At 49.6% G+C, this 12,510-nt stretch overlaps 1 protein-coding gene across 1 annotated transcript in view; it reads left to right on the top strand.

The window, feature by feature from the left end:
* AMOTL1 (angiomotin like 1) overlaps positions 1 to 12,510 on the top strand; it is a 59,435-nt gene that overhangs the window by 21,938 nt on the left and 24,987 nt on the right. The window contains exons 4-6 of the mRNA XM_054164669.1: positions 4,401 to 4,689; positions 9,962 to 10,106; positions 11,144 to 11,233. Of these exons, the coding sequence (XP_054020644.1) occupies positions 4,401 to 4,689; positions 9,962 to 10,106; positions 11,144 to 11,233 (524 nt within the window). The remainder of the gene's footprint in view (positions 1 to 4,400; positions 4,690 to 9,961; positions 10,107 to 11,143; positions 11,234 to 12,510) is intronic.

Raw genomic sequence — 12,510 nt, 5'->3', positions numbered from 1 at the left:
TGGTGGGGGCAGTTTATACACAAATGACCAGAGAAGCCACAGACTATTCCAGCAGTTAAATATAGGCTTCTACATCCACACAGGGTGGAATTTTACAAGGCACATGAAAAAAATGGGCTAGCTTTAAAAACAGTCCAGATTAACTCTTCATTTGCATGCCATCTTTCAAAATACATGGATTGAATGAGAATCAAAAGGTTCCTCCATGACTGACTGTAGGCTGGGGTCAGAGTGGCTGGAGAGTAGCCAGGCAGAAAGGGACCTGGGGGTACTGGTCGACAGTAGGCTGAACACGAGCCTGCAGTGTGCCCAGGTGGTCAAGAAGGCCAATGGCATCCTGGCCTGCATCAGAAATAGCCTGGCCAGCAGGAGCAGGGAAGTGATTCTACCCCTGTACTCAGAACTGGTTAGGCCATACCTTGAGTCCTGTGTCCAGTTCTGAGCCCCTCAGTTTAGGAAAGATGTTGAGTTCTGGAAGGTGTCCAGAGAAGGGCAACAAAGCTGGGGAGGGGTATGGAGCACAGCCCTGTGAGGAGAGGCTGAGGGAGCTGGGGTTGCTTAGCCTGGAGAAGAGGAGGCTCAGGGGAGACCTTCTTGCTCTCTACAACTGCCTGAAAGGAGGTTGTAGGCAGGTGAAGGTTGGTCTCTTCTCCCAGGCAACCAGCACCAGAACAAGAGGACACAGTCTCAAGCTGCACCAAGGGAAGTTTTAGGCTGGAGGTGAGGAGAAAGTTCTTCCCAGAAAGAGTGATTGGCCATTGGAATGTGCTGCCCAGGGAGGTGGTGGAGTCACCATCCCTGGAGGTGTTCAAAAAGGGATTGGAGGTGGCACTTGAAGCCATGGTTTAGTTAGTGATCAGGTGTTGTGTGATAGGTTGGACTTGATGATCTCTGAGGTCTTATCCAACCTTATTGATTCTATGGTCACATGTTTTCCCAAAGACACTCTATTGCAAGCTATATATAGCAAATGATTACATGTATCACCAGCTATGCATCACCTAATGCAGCCTGGTGACCCTAGCATGGTAGGCCTTGAAAGGCTCAGTGCTTCTGTGGGGCTTCCCATTCTAAAACCTCATCTCCTTGGGTTTCTTTCTCTTTTCTTTGCAGTGCATTGCTGAAATATATAGGAGCCCTACCTTCTACAGTAATGTCAACAAAAAAATAATATCCTCAGTAGAAATGTAGCTGTAATCATAGAATCATAGGCTCAAGCAGGTTGGAAAAGACCTCAGAGATCATCAGTTCCAACCTGTCACCCAGCACCTCAGGACTACTGAATCATGGCTTCAAGTGCCATGTCCAGTCCCTTTTTCAACCCCTCCAGGGCAGAGATGTCCAAAACTCTTGATGTTCCCCAGCTGCAAGCTTTCAGGAAGGATGGGTTTTGATGTAGACATGTTTGGCTGGAAGATTTTTAACCTGCTCTAATGCAGAGGACAATCAACATTTAGAATACACCAGAAGCATTTTGAGAATGTCATTCTCTGCTCAGTCTGAAGGAGCTCAGGATAATCCTGATTGCTCTGTTTGTGGGGAGCTTTATGTGAGCAGTTGGATGTGAGCTAAGCTGATCTTGCAACGCTCCTGCTCCGGCAGACGCTGATTCGTTAGTGTGAGTCGCCCTGATGATTTTATTGCATATACACTTGGAGATACTGCAGTAGGCTTAATCAGAATTAAATTGGGACAGATTAAGCAAGTAAGAGGAAAGTCAGAAACATGTTCATTATGTTGAACAGATGTGCTTCGAGGGATGCAATGTTGGGTTTCCAAGCTGGGAAGCTCTTTAGAGAATCTCTCCTGTGGCCTGAGCTAATGAGACTCTGCTGTATGGCTGCTACTGCAGGGCAGTTCTGGGCCCCTCAATTTAAGAAGGACACTGAGACTCTTGAACATGTCCAGAGAAGGGCAATGAGGCTGGGGAGAGGTCTGGAGCACAGCCCTGTAAGTAGAGGCTGAGGGAGCTGGGGTTGTTGAGCCTGGAGAAGAGGAGGCTCAGGGGAGACCTTATTGCTGTCTGCAACTACCTGAAGGGAGGTCGTAGCCAGGTGGGGGTTGGTCTCTTCTCCCAGGCAACCAGTACCAGAACAAGAGGACACAGTCTCAAGCTGCACCAGGGGAGGTTTAGGCTGGATGTTAGGAAGAAGTTCTTCCCAGAAAGACTGATTTGCCATTGGAATGTGCTGCCCAGGGAAGTGGTGGAGTCACCATCCCTGGAGGTGTTTAAGAAGAGACTGGACGGGGCACTTAGTGCCATGGTTTAGTTAGTCCTGAGGTGTTGGGTGACAGGTTGGACTGGGTGATCTCTGAGGTCTTTTCCAACCTTATTGATTCTATGATTCTATGATAAGGCTGGATTGCTGATTGCCCATGCTGTTGTCTGGCTTGGTATGAACAAGCTTGTTAGGGCAAGGGATAGGGCTTTAAAATTACCTTCAGTTTTCCCTCTTGTTCTGCTGCAGTTGAAGGCAGTGAGCAAGTTGTTGTCAGTAGAATTAGGCCAGTGAGAGTTTTTAAAAACCCTTCTTTAAGAAGCTGTGTAGGTGCTGAAGGCAATAGTAATCATACTTATGATGTGCTTATATAGCACAAAACCATGTCTAAAAAGCAGTATTTGCAGATCTTTGAGGCCAAATGGGGTAGATACATCTGTTTGGTAAGTCTCCTGCCTCGTGTAGAATAGAACAGAATTCACCAGGTTGGAAAAGACCTTAGAGACCATCGAGTCCATCCTATCACCCAACACCATCTAATCAACTAAACCATGGCACCAAGCACCCCATCCAGGCTCTTCCTAAACACCTCCAGGGATGGTGACTCCACCACCTCCCTGGGCAGCACATTCCAATGGCAAATCACTCTTTCTGTGAAGAATTTCTTCCTAACATCCAGCCTAAACCTCCCCTGGCACAGCTTGAGACTGTGTCCTCTTGTTCTGCTGCTGGTTGCCTGGCAGAAGAGACCAATCCCCTCCTGGCTACAACCTCCCTTCAGGTAGTTGTAGACAGCAATAAGGTCTCCCCTGAGCCTCCTCTTCTCCAGGCTAAGCAACCCCAGCTCCCTCAGCGTCTCCTCATAGGGTTTGTGCTCCAAACCCCTCCCCAAGTTTGTTGCCCTGCTCTGGACACCTTCCAGCAACTCAACATCTTTCCTAAACTGAGGGTACAGAAATGAAGGCAATGGTAGCTACAGCAAGCCCAATAGCTTGTGGTTAAACAAAAATACAGCTTCCAGAAGGTGCTTGATTGCAGACTTCAGATGGAGTCCTGCAGCCAGCTTATTTTCCAGCCTAACTGGGCACTGACACAGATGTCCTGCGTGGTCTGGGCTGAGTCTCTTAGACAAGTGGGGTGTAGAAGTTTCACAACTTTGGCATCTGGGCTTAGGAGTGACTCAGCCTGTGCACAGCGAGGCTCTGCGTGGGGTTGCTCACCCTGGCCGAGGCTCTGACGCTGCCTGTGCAGTGGGTGGAAGGATGAAGTAGGGTCTGGTGTAGACAGGCTTTGACCTGCTCCCTGCCTGAATTTCCCCCTTTTGAAACAGGGGCAGTCTCTCTGTTCCAGTTTGCAGAGCTGAAATGCAGGACAGAGGTGGGGGACTCCAGTCCCGCCTGGCCACCAGCTGCAGGGTTCCCCTCACTGCTAAAACCCCTCCTGGGTTATCCTTCAGCCGCTGCAAATTGTGGCTCGGGTGGATTAAGGAGCCACCCGCCCTTGAAAGCCTAACCCACGAGCAAGTCTGCCTCCAGCTCTCTTACCCTTCCCCGACACAAGGCTGGTGGGTGATGGATGCCTTTAGTCAGGGAGTGACACAATGAGGTCTCACGCTGGAAGATGGCTTTTGTGCCTCGCCGTGACTGACCGGGGCTGTGCCTCCAGCCGCTCGGCAGCGGCCCTTCCCTTGCCGCTCGCTGCAGCCGCTGGGGGACGCTGCTTCGCTCACAGCGCTTCCTCTTGCCTCCCAGTTGTGCCGCTCAGCCGCTCTCGCTGCAGGCAGGGAGCGGTGTTTGAAGGGTGAGTAATGCATCCCTTGTGTTTCCCTCGAGCTTGCCGGCTTACCCTTCCCAGTGGTGGGGTTTGTGGCAAGGGGGGCCTATTTGAAGCTAGCTGCCTGCTGAAATATTAGCTGTGCACCTAGGCAAAAATGCCGTTTTCCAGTCAATGCTTCCTTTATCCATTCGTGCCAGATGTATGCATCACTGTCAAGAGCGGGCAAGGAGATGCTTTCCCCAGTCCCAGTTATGGTTGTTGGTCTCCAGGAGTGACTAAGGAGCAGAATCACCACCGTGCAGTTATAACCCCATTAATAAGCCACGCAGTCATTAGGTGAAAGCTGCTGTGCGCGTCTCAAGGGCACATGGCTCTAACGCCTCCCCTGTGTGTGCTTCCCCGCAGCCGACAATGCCAGCCGCCCTTCCCACCGCCACCAGTCCAGCAGCACAGCCCAATGTCCTCACAGGCCACCGCCGGCCCTGGCCCTCTTCTGCCCGGCGCCATGTCCCCGCTGCCAGCCCCTGCTGCTGCCCAGCCACTGACACCGACCTTGCCAGGCCAGCAGCTGACCCCCGATGCCTTCGCCATCGTGGAGCGGGCACAGCAGATGGTGGAGATGCTCTCCGAGGAGAACCACGTGCTGCGGCAGGAGCTGGAGGGGTATTACGAGAAGGCAGACAAACTGCAGAAGGTAAGTGGAAAGTTGGGCATGGGGCCTGGGCAGGGCAGCCACCTTGTTGCTTCTGCATTTTGGGTCCTCCAAGCTGTTCTTTGTAAGCCGTGTCGCTGCAGTAGGGATGCATTATTAGATGGCCGTGTCTAACCATTGCCTTTCCATAGTGGTCTCCCAGAAGTGTAATCCTGTGCCTGATAGTCTATGGGCTCCAGCCTTTAGGATGAAATGGGGCAGCCCATCACACGTCTCTCAGCTGGGGACTTTCCCCTTCCATCCTTCGTTGCTGGCCTCACTGGACTCCTCCTTGGAAATCTCTTGTGGGCAGTCTGCTCCTGGTGCAGCTGGGTTCTGCACCATCTGCACAGTCAGTAGAACTGCAGGTGAGAAGCTTTTGAAGAGGATGGCTGCGTCTGTCCTGAGTGGTATTGTCCACTACAACACACTTACATGGCTCTCTATGCTCTTTGGAAGGGCAGCAGCCATCAGTGAGGTTGCCGTTGTTTGTTCATTGTCTTGGAGGCTTTTTGTGACCACTCTAACATCCCCTTTGAACATGTTGGTTCAAAAAGCCCTGCCTCCTAATCTGAAGGAACCATTTGATAGGTTTTGCTCAAGACCCCTTTTTGCAGATTGATCCTGCCCCCTCTCTTCTATGTGCATGCTGGTGTTTTCAGTGGAGAAGGGTGATGTCTTGTGTACTGCCTGGGGTGACAAGATGAAAAGTCAAAGCAAATAAAGCAGGAGTTCCTTGAAAATGAGAGCTCACTGAAGGCAAAGCAGAGATGTTCCCCAGATCTGCCATCTTTGGGTTCCAAGGGCCCACACCGAATGAGTCCCCACACTGCTATTTCATGTATGTCTTCCCACCAGGTATACATAAATGGGCTTATGTTGCAGGTCTTTTTAACTGATTTTAGGAGTCTAAATAGAAGCTCAGTTTTTTCCTTGTGCTGTATGGGATCAGGGAGTTGTTGGAGACACCCTTCAGAGGAGAAGAGGCAGCTCTGAGACGCCCTGTCCCAGTCTCATCTTTGGGAGAAATCTCTGACAGTTTGTTCAGACGGGTTAGAAAAAAGACCAGTTGTCTTATGGCTGCTGTTGCCTTTTCAGCCTCTTCTGCAACCAGATGTGTTGAGTTTGCTCACAGAATTTCTTCAGCTTAGTAGAGAAATTTCTGCAGCAATGTTAACTGTTTGTGAAGATAGCTGCAAAGATTTTAAGGCTGGCTGCCCTGTGGCCTTCGCAGGCAAAAAGCAATGTTCCGGCTGTTAATTTTACAAGAGCTGCGTTGTTCAGTCAAAGGCACTGGAGTGCAGTGCCCCTACAAACATTCCCATTTCCTTCTACACTCCTGGAAAAGGCTCTCTCTTTATCTTGGATGCCCCGCCAGTCGATTGCATCAGACGCTAACAGAAAGGTATTCAAGCACGGGCTGAAGTCTTGCTTCAGTCACCAGAGCGTGGACTCCAGGCCCGTTGCCTCTGGGGGAATGGAAGCGGAGCATTAAAGCGCAGCACGTGCTGAAGTGCCTTCTGGCCTCAGGAGAACACCCTTAATGCACAGGACCCCTCCCATTCTGTGCTGTCCTGTGTGAACACAAGGATCTAATCATCAGCGTGTCCAGAGAAGTGCCATGAGGATCACTGGAGGGCTTGGAGCACCTCTCCCACGAGGACAGACTGAGGGAGTTGGGGGCTGTTCAGTCTGGAGAAGAGAAGGCTCTGAGGAATCATAGAATGATAGAATCTATCAGGTTGGAAAAGACCTCAGAGATCATCAAGTCCAACCTGTCACCCAAGACCTCATGACTACTAACCCATGGCTTCAAGTGCCACGTCCAATCCCCTCTTCAACACCTCCAGGGATGGTGACTCCACCACCTCCCTGGGCAGCACATTCCAATGGCTAACAACTCTCTGTGAAGAACTTTCTCCTCACCTCCAGCCTAAACTTGCCCTGGTGCAGCTTGAGACTGTGTCCCCTTGTTCTGGTGCTGGTTTCCTGAGAGAAGAGACCAACCCCCTCCTGGCTACAACCTCCCTTCAGGTAGTTGTAGAGAGCAATAAGGTCTCCCCTGAGCCTCCTCTTCTCCAGGCTAAACAACCCCAGCTCCCTCAGCCTCTCCTCACAGAGCTTTTGCTCAAGGCCTCTCCCCAGCCTCGTTGCCCTTCTCTGGGCACGTTCAAGAGTCTCAAGGAGACCTTATTGTGACCTTCTAGTATCTTAAGGGGGACTACAAGAAAGCTGATGAGGGACTTTTTAGGATGTCAGGTAATGATAGGACTAAGGGGAATGGAGCAAGACTAGAAATGGGTAGATTGAGATTGGATGTTAGGAAGTTCTTCACCATGAGGGTGGTGAGAGACTGGAACAGGTTGCCCAGGGAGGTGATGGAAGCTCCATCCCTGGAGGTTTTTAAGGCCGGGTTGGATGTGGCTCTGATCTAGTGTGAGGTGTCCCTGCCCATGTCAGGGGGGTTGTATCTAGATGATCCTTGAGGTCCCTTCCAACCCTAACAGTTCTATGATAGGTTAGGTCCTACCTCTGTTCCCACAATTTCAGCTGAAGGTCGCCTCCAGAAACATGACAGTGAGTTGAATTACATCCTCTGGGTGTAAAACACTCTTCCCTCGTGTTGCAAGTGGAAGGGTCATGAGGAGTACTTTATTTTGCCTGTGCATAACAATTTTATTCTACATAGGGCCCACCCTCCCATCACCAGACAAACAATATGAATAGAAGAAAGCAGAGAAAATGAGCTTGACGTGAAGGGCTCCCAGGGTGTTTACATGAACAGAGCAGCCCTGAGGGTTGTCAAATTCTCAGTCATGTCTGAACAAACTTTTTGCAGAGAGGTACAAGGTGGTGATTAATCCCTGTGCTGTTTGATGAGTTGTCAGGTTTTATTATCTAAAAAGAGTTGGGGGGCAAAAGAGGGGTTGCACACATTCAATTTGGAGCTCTTTGAGGAAAACCAAAGCATTCATTTCTCTTTTTTTGTTGTTGCTTTGTTGAGTGGTGTGAGCTTGCTGAAGTGTAATTGCCAGGTTTGGCTGGGTCTTCCCAGTCCAGTTGTGTGTGGGTTGTTTGAGTGGGTTGGCTCTTAGAGCTGCCAGGCAAGAGAGGGCTGAGCTCCTTTTTCCCCTCCATTGAAGAAGACAAAGGAAATCCCAGAGCTGCTGAGAAACACCAACACAATTTGTGACTGTTCAGTGCTGGTGGAGGTCCTTTGCTTTTTTTGCAGCAAGTCTTTGCCTCCAGGGCAACAGGAGACTTGCATGGTCACAGCAGATAATAGGCAGAGCAGAGGCTTCATGGTAACCAGCAGCACTGGGCAGGGCTGTTGGGCTGTGCTGGCAAATCTCCCCTGGCACAGCTTGAGACTGTGTCCTCTTGTTCTGGTACTGGTTGCCTGGTAGAAGAGACCAACCCCCTCCTGGCTACAACCTCCTTTCAGGGAGTTGTAGAGGGCAAGAAGGTCTCCCCTGAGCCTCCTCTTCTCCAGGCTAAACAGGCCCACCTATCCCTGCCTCTAGGCTGTTGGAACCTGACTGCAGGTTCCTAGACAGACACTAAGGTGACAGTTCCAACACCCCTTGAGGTTCTGCTCTGCAAGTATGACAGCTGGCAAATTATACCTAAAGCTTAACAAGCCCTGGAGAGGAGCCATGGGTTTGCACCCTGGCTTCACAAACGGCAAATCCATGATTCAAGAGGCTAAAAAAGCCCCAGATTTAGAAAGGTATGTGGGAGGCTATATATATCTCTCATGGTTTTCCAGCCTGTGAACATTGTCAAGCTTTTTTCCACAAACACAAGGGCCAGGCATGCAGGAACAGATTCCCACATTGGTGTTGCTCATTCCTGCAGCAATGATTCTGGCAAAGCTGTAATAACTTAACATGACATTAATTTATTAAGAAAGAGGTGGATGGATGGATGTGAGCAGCAAAACTGTGCCTTGGACTCTTCTCCTGTCAGTCTTTTGGGCTCAGGTCTTAAGATGCAAGTTCACAGCTGAGGGCTTCCTCTGCATGCTCTGCCTGCAATTTGCCAGGTTTCAAGGATGTGAAGCTAAGAGGGTTGAAAACTCAAAGCAGTTGTTTTGGTCTGTTTATAGAGAGTTTCTTCTTGTGTAAAGAACAGAATAGAATAGAAATAGAATAGAATAGAATAGAATAGAATAGAATAGAATAGAATAGAATAGAATAGAATAGAATAGAATAGAATAGAATAGAATAGAATAGAATAGAATAGAATAGAATAGAATTAACCAGGTTGGAAAAGACCTTTGAGATCATCGAGTTTCTTCTTCAGGGAAGGACAGAAAGGAATGGACCACAGTAGTTTGAGATCCGTTTTGGGCTGAACTTCTCATGGCATAGGGAACTCAGAGCTTTGTTTTGGATCAGAGATTTGACAGAGTAATAAATCTTGCCTCCTACAACCCTTTCTAGGAAAGTGCAGCCCACACAAGTACCACAGTGGGATGCCATGAGGTGTTGTGGCATGGTGAACTGCCCCATAAGGCATCTCAGTTTAGGAAAGATGTTGGGTTGCTGGAAGGTGTCCAGAGAAGGGCAGCAAAGCTGGGGAGGGGTTTGGAGCACAGCCCTGTGAGGAGAGGCTGAGGGAGCTGGGGTTGTTCAGTCTGGAGAGGAGGAGGCTCAGGGGAGACCTTCTTGCTCTCTACAACTACCTGAAGGGAGGTTGTAGCCAGGTGGGAGTTGGTCTCTTCTGCCAGGCAACCAGCAGCAGAACAAGAGGACACAGTCTCAAGCTGCACCAGGGGAGGTTTAGGCTGGATGTTAGGAAGAAGTTCTTCACAGAAAGAGTGATTTGCCATTGGAATGTGCTGCCCAGGGAGGTGGTGGAGTCACCATCAGTGGAGGTGTTTAGGAAGAGACTGGATGGGGTGCTTGGTGCCATGGTTTAGTTGATTAGATGGTGTTGGGTGATAGGTTGGACTCAATGATCTCAAAGGTCTTTTCCAACCTGGTTAATTCTATTCTATTCTATTCTATTCTATTCTATTCTATTCTATTCTATTCTATTCTATTCTATTCTATTCTATTCTATTCTATTCTATTCCTATTCTATTCTATTCCTATTCTGTATCATGGGGCTTCATGGCATGCTGTGCTGGAGAGGTTGGTCATTGTAGAGCTGGTGGCTGGTGTGGCTCAGCATGAGCATTGCCCTGGTGCCCTATCAGAGCATGCTGAATAGCCACTGGGACAGGGTGCATTCTTGCTGGCCTTTAACAGGAGCTCTCTCCTCCTTGCAGTTTGAAATCGAGATTCAGAGGATTTCAGAAGCTTATGAGGGCTTGGTCAAGACCACCACTAAGAGGGAGTCTCTGGACAAGGCAATGAGAAACAAACTTGAAGGAGAAATTAGGAGACTTCATGACTTCAACAGGGATCTCCGTGGTATGTTACACCTGCTTGTGTGTTGTTGGTTTTCACCCCAGTTGGTGCTCCTCTTCTCACAAGCCCCAGAACAGCAGGCTTTGGAGGAGTAGCTTCACACATATTTTAGATGATTGTCTTGAGAAATCAGGGCCATCTCATTGGCATAAGACCAAACTGCTGTCACCTCCCTGGTGGCAAGGAAACTTCTGGCACAATATCAGAGTCAGCTTCATATGGTGCCTTTGCCTGCAGCACTTGCAGTAAGGCTGCCAGTCCTAAAATACTGTCCAGCTCTTAACAAGCTGAAGAGCAAGTTGCAGTACAGAGCTATGCTGTGCAACCCATAAATCCCCAAGTTCAGTGCCTTCACCAACTGCTAGCAAGTATCATTTTTTGGTTTAAAAATACAAAATTGAGGATGTGTCCTTCTGAGAAATCAAAAGGAGGCTATGGTAGGGAGCTATAACCTGTCCAGGTTGGATGGCAGCACTTTGGTACCTCCTCAGGCAGTGAGATGCCTTCTGCAGGCTCATACTTTTTGCAGGGGTGCAAGGAGGTTTGCATCATCTTTTCAGAGGAGGGAAGGCAGGATCCTCTCAGGGGAAGCTGTCCCTGCCTGCAGAAAACTGCTTGCTCCTTTCCCAGGGTGTCCCCCAGGATTGGTGCTACTGGGCTGGGGGCTGCCTTCCCCAAGGATGCCTTGCTGCACTAGGGACAGCACGCTGCTGTGGGAAGGCAGCCATCCCCTTGCAAAAGTGAATGATGCAGACTGCAAATGCCTTGTGCATTTTGGACAGTGTAAGAAATGAACTGCCTGGACACACATCAGCCATGGATGGCAGAGGCTTTTCCCCCAGTGTCTGGAAATCTGAACAACACAGCTTCATGGAAGAGGTCAAAGGCCTCATCTTTTATGTACGTGTCAGCCTAGATTTTAATGTCCTCCTTCAGAGAGTCTATTTATACTGCTCTGCTGGCATGCATCTTACTCTCTTGGTTGGCCTACAGTTTTATATACATATATTTATAGTGAAAGTATTTCCTGTTTTCTGCAGAGCGATTGGAGACAGCCAACAGGCAGCTGGCCAGCAGAGACTTCGACGGGCACGAGGAGAAGGCGACAGAGGGCCTTTATGTCACTCAGAGTGAGTGCTGTTCACAGCTAATCTGTTAGGAAGGTGCCTATTAGCCAACCTTATTGATTCTATGACTCTGTGATTACCTATGAAAATGTGTGTGTGCTGTGCTGGAGGGGAGTACCTCTCTGTTCCTCGCCACTGTCCTTACAGCTTGGTTTTACTCAGCTGATTTGTCACACGCTCTTGTTTAAACAGCCAACTGGATTGTTTGGGCTTTTGGTTGTTGTTTTTCTCTCTGAGCACCAGCACCAGGCAGTGAAGCTTGGCTTGTTTTTGATGAATATTTCTCTGAAATTGTGGAGTGTTGCTTGTGGGGACCACCTCTGGAGAGCCATGCTTTTTAGAGGAGCCTGGTTCTTCTCTTGGCTGGGAGAGTTCTGGGCCCCTCAGTTTAGGAAGGACATTGAGACACTTGAATGTGTCCAGAGAAGGGCAACAATGCTGGGGAGAGGCCTTGAGCACAGCCCTGTGAGGAGAGGCTGAGGAAGCTGGGATTGTTTAGTCTGGAGAAGAGGAGGCTCAGGGGTGACCTCATTGCTTTCTACAACTACCTGAAAGGTGGTTGTAGCCAGGAGGGGGTTGGTCTCTTCTCTCTAGCAACCAGCACCAGAACAAGAGGACACAGTCTCAAGCTGCACCAGGGGAAGTTTAGGCTGGAGGTGAGGAGAAAGTTCTTCACTGAGAGAGTTGTTAGCCATTGGGATGTGCTGCCCAGGGAGGTGGTGGAGTCACCGTCCCTGGAGGTGTTCAAGAAGGGACTGGACGTGGCACTTGGTGCCAGGGTTTAGTCACGAGGTCTGTGGAGACAGGTTGGACTTGATGATCTTTGAGGTCTCTTCCAGCCTTGGTGATACTGTGATAAGCCCAGAGCAACCTCTGCAGACTTGCTGTCAGTGTCAGGGGTGAACTTAACAGAAAGCAGAGCAGAGCTGGACCCTCTTTTCCACAAAGCATGGAAGAGACCAAGATTACAACCTCTGCTGCTGTGATGAACAGCCATTCCTGTCAAGTCTGAGGCTCCCATAGTGACTGAGCACTGTGCTGCAGCATTTCCCTGCCCCGGGCTGATGGTTTCACGTGACCAGCCAAACCCAACCTGAGCAGCTGGGTGCTGGATGACAGTGTGTGGCTTTTTGTGTATCAGGGACATATTCAGCGTGCTTCCAGAGCAACTTGACCACCTGGGAGCTGTGCAGTACCTTGTGGGCTTAAATCCCACTGAAGATAAATGCTGTGTACAACTGATCCTTCTATTTTATTTGTTGCGCCAGGAGCTTCCTTGG

Source organism: Dryobates pubescens, chromosome 10 (genome assembly GCF_014839835.1).
Source record: "Dryobates pubescens isolate bDryPub1 chromosome 10, bDryPub1.pri, whole genome shotgun sequence".
NCBI classification, from domain to species: Eukaryota; Metazoa; Chordata; class Aves; order Piciformes; family Picidae; genus Dryobates; species Dryobates pubescens.
Note: the sequence above shows the minus strand (reverse complement) of the source record. Positions and strands in the feature narration are given on the sequence as shown.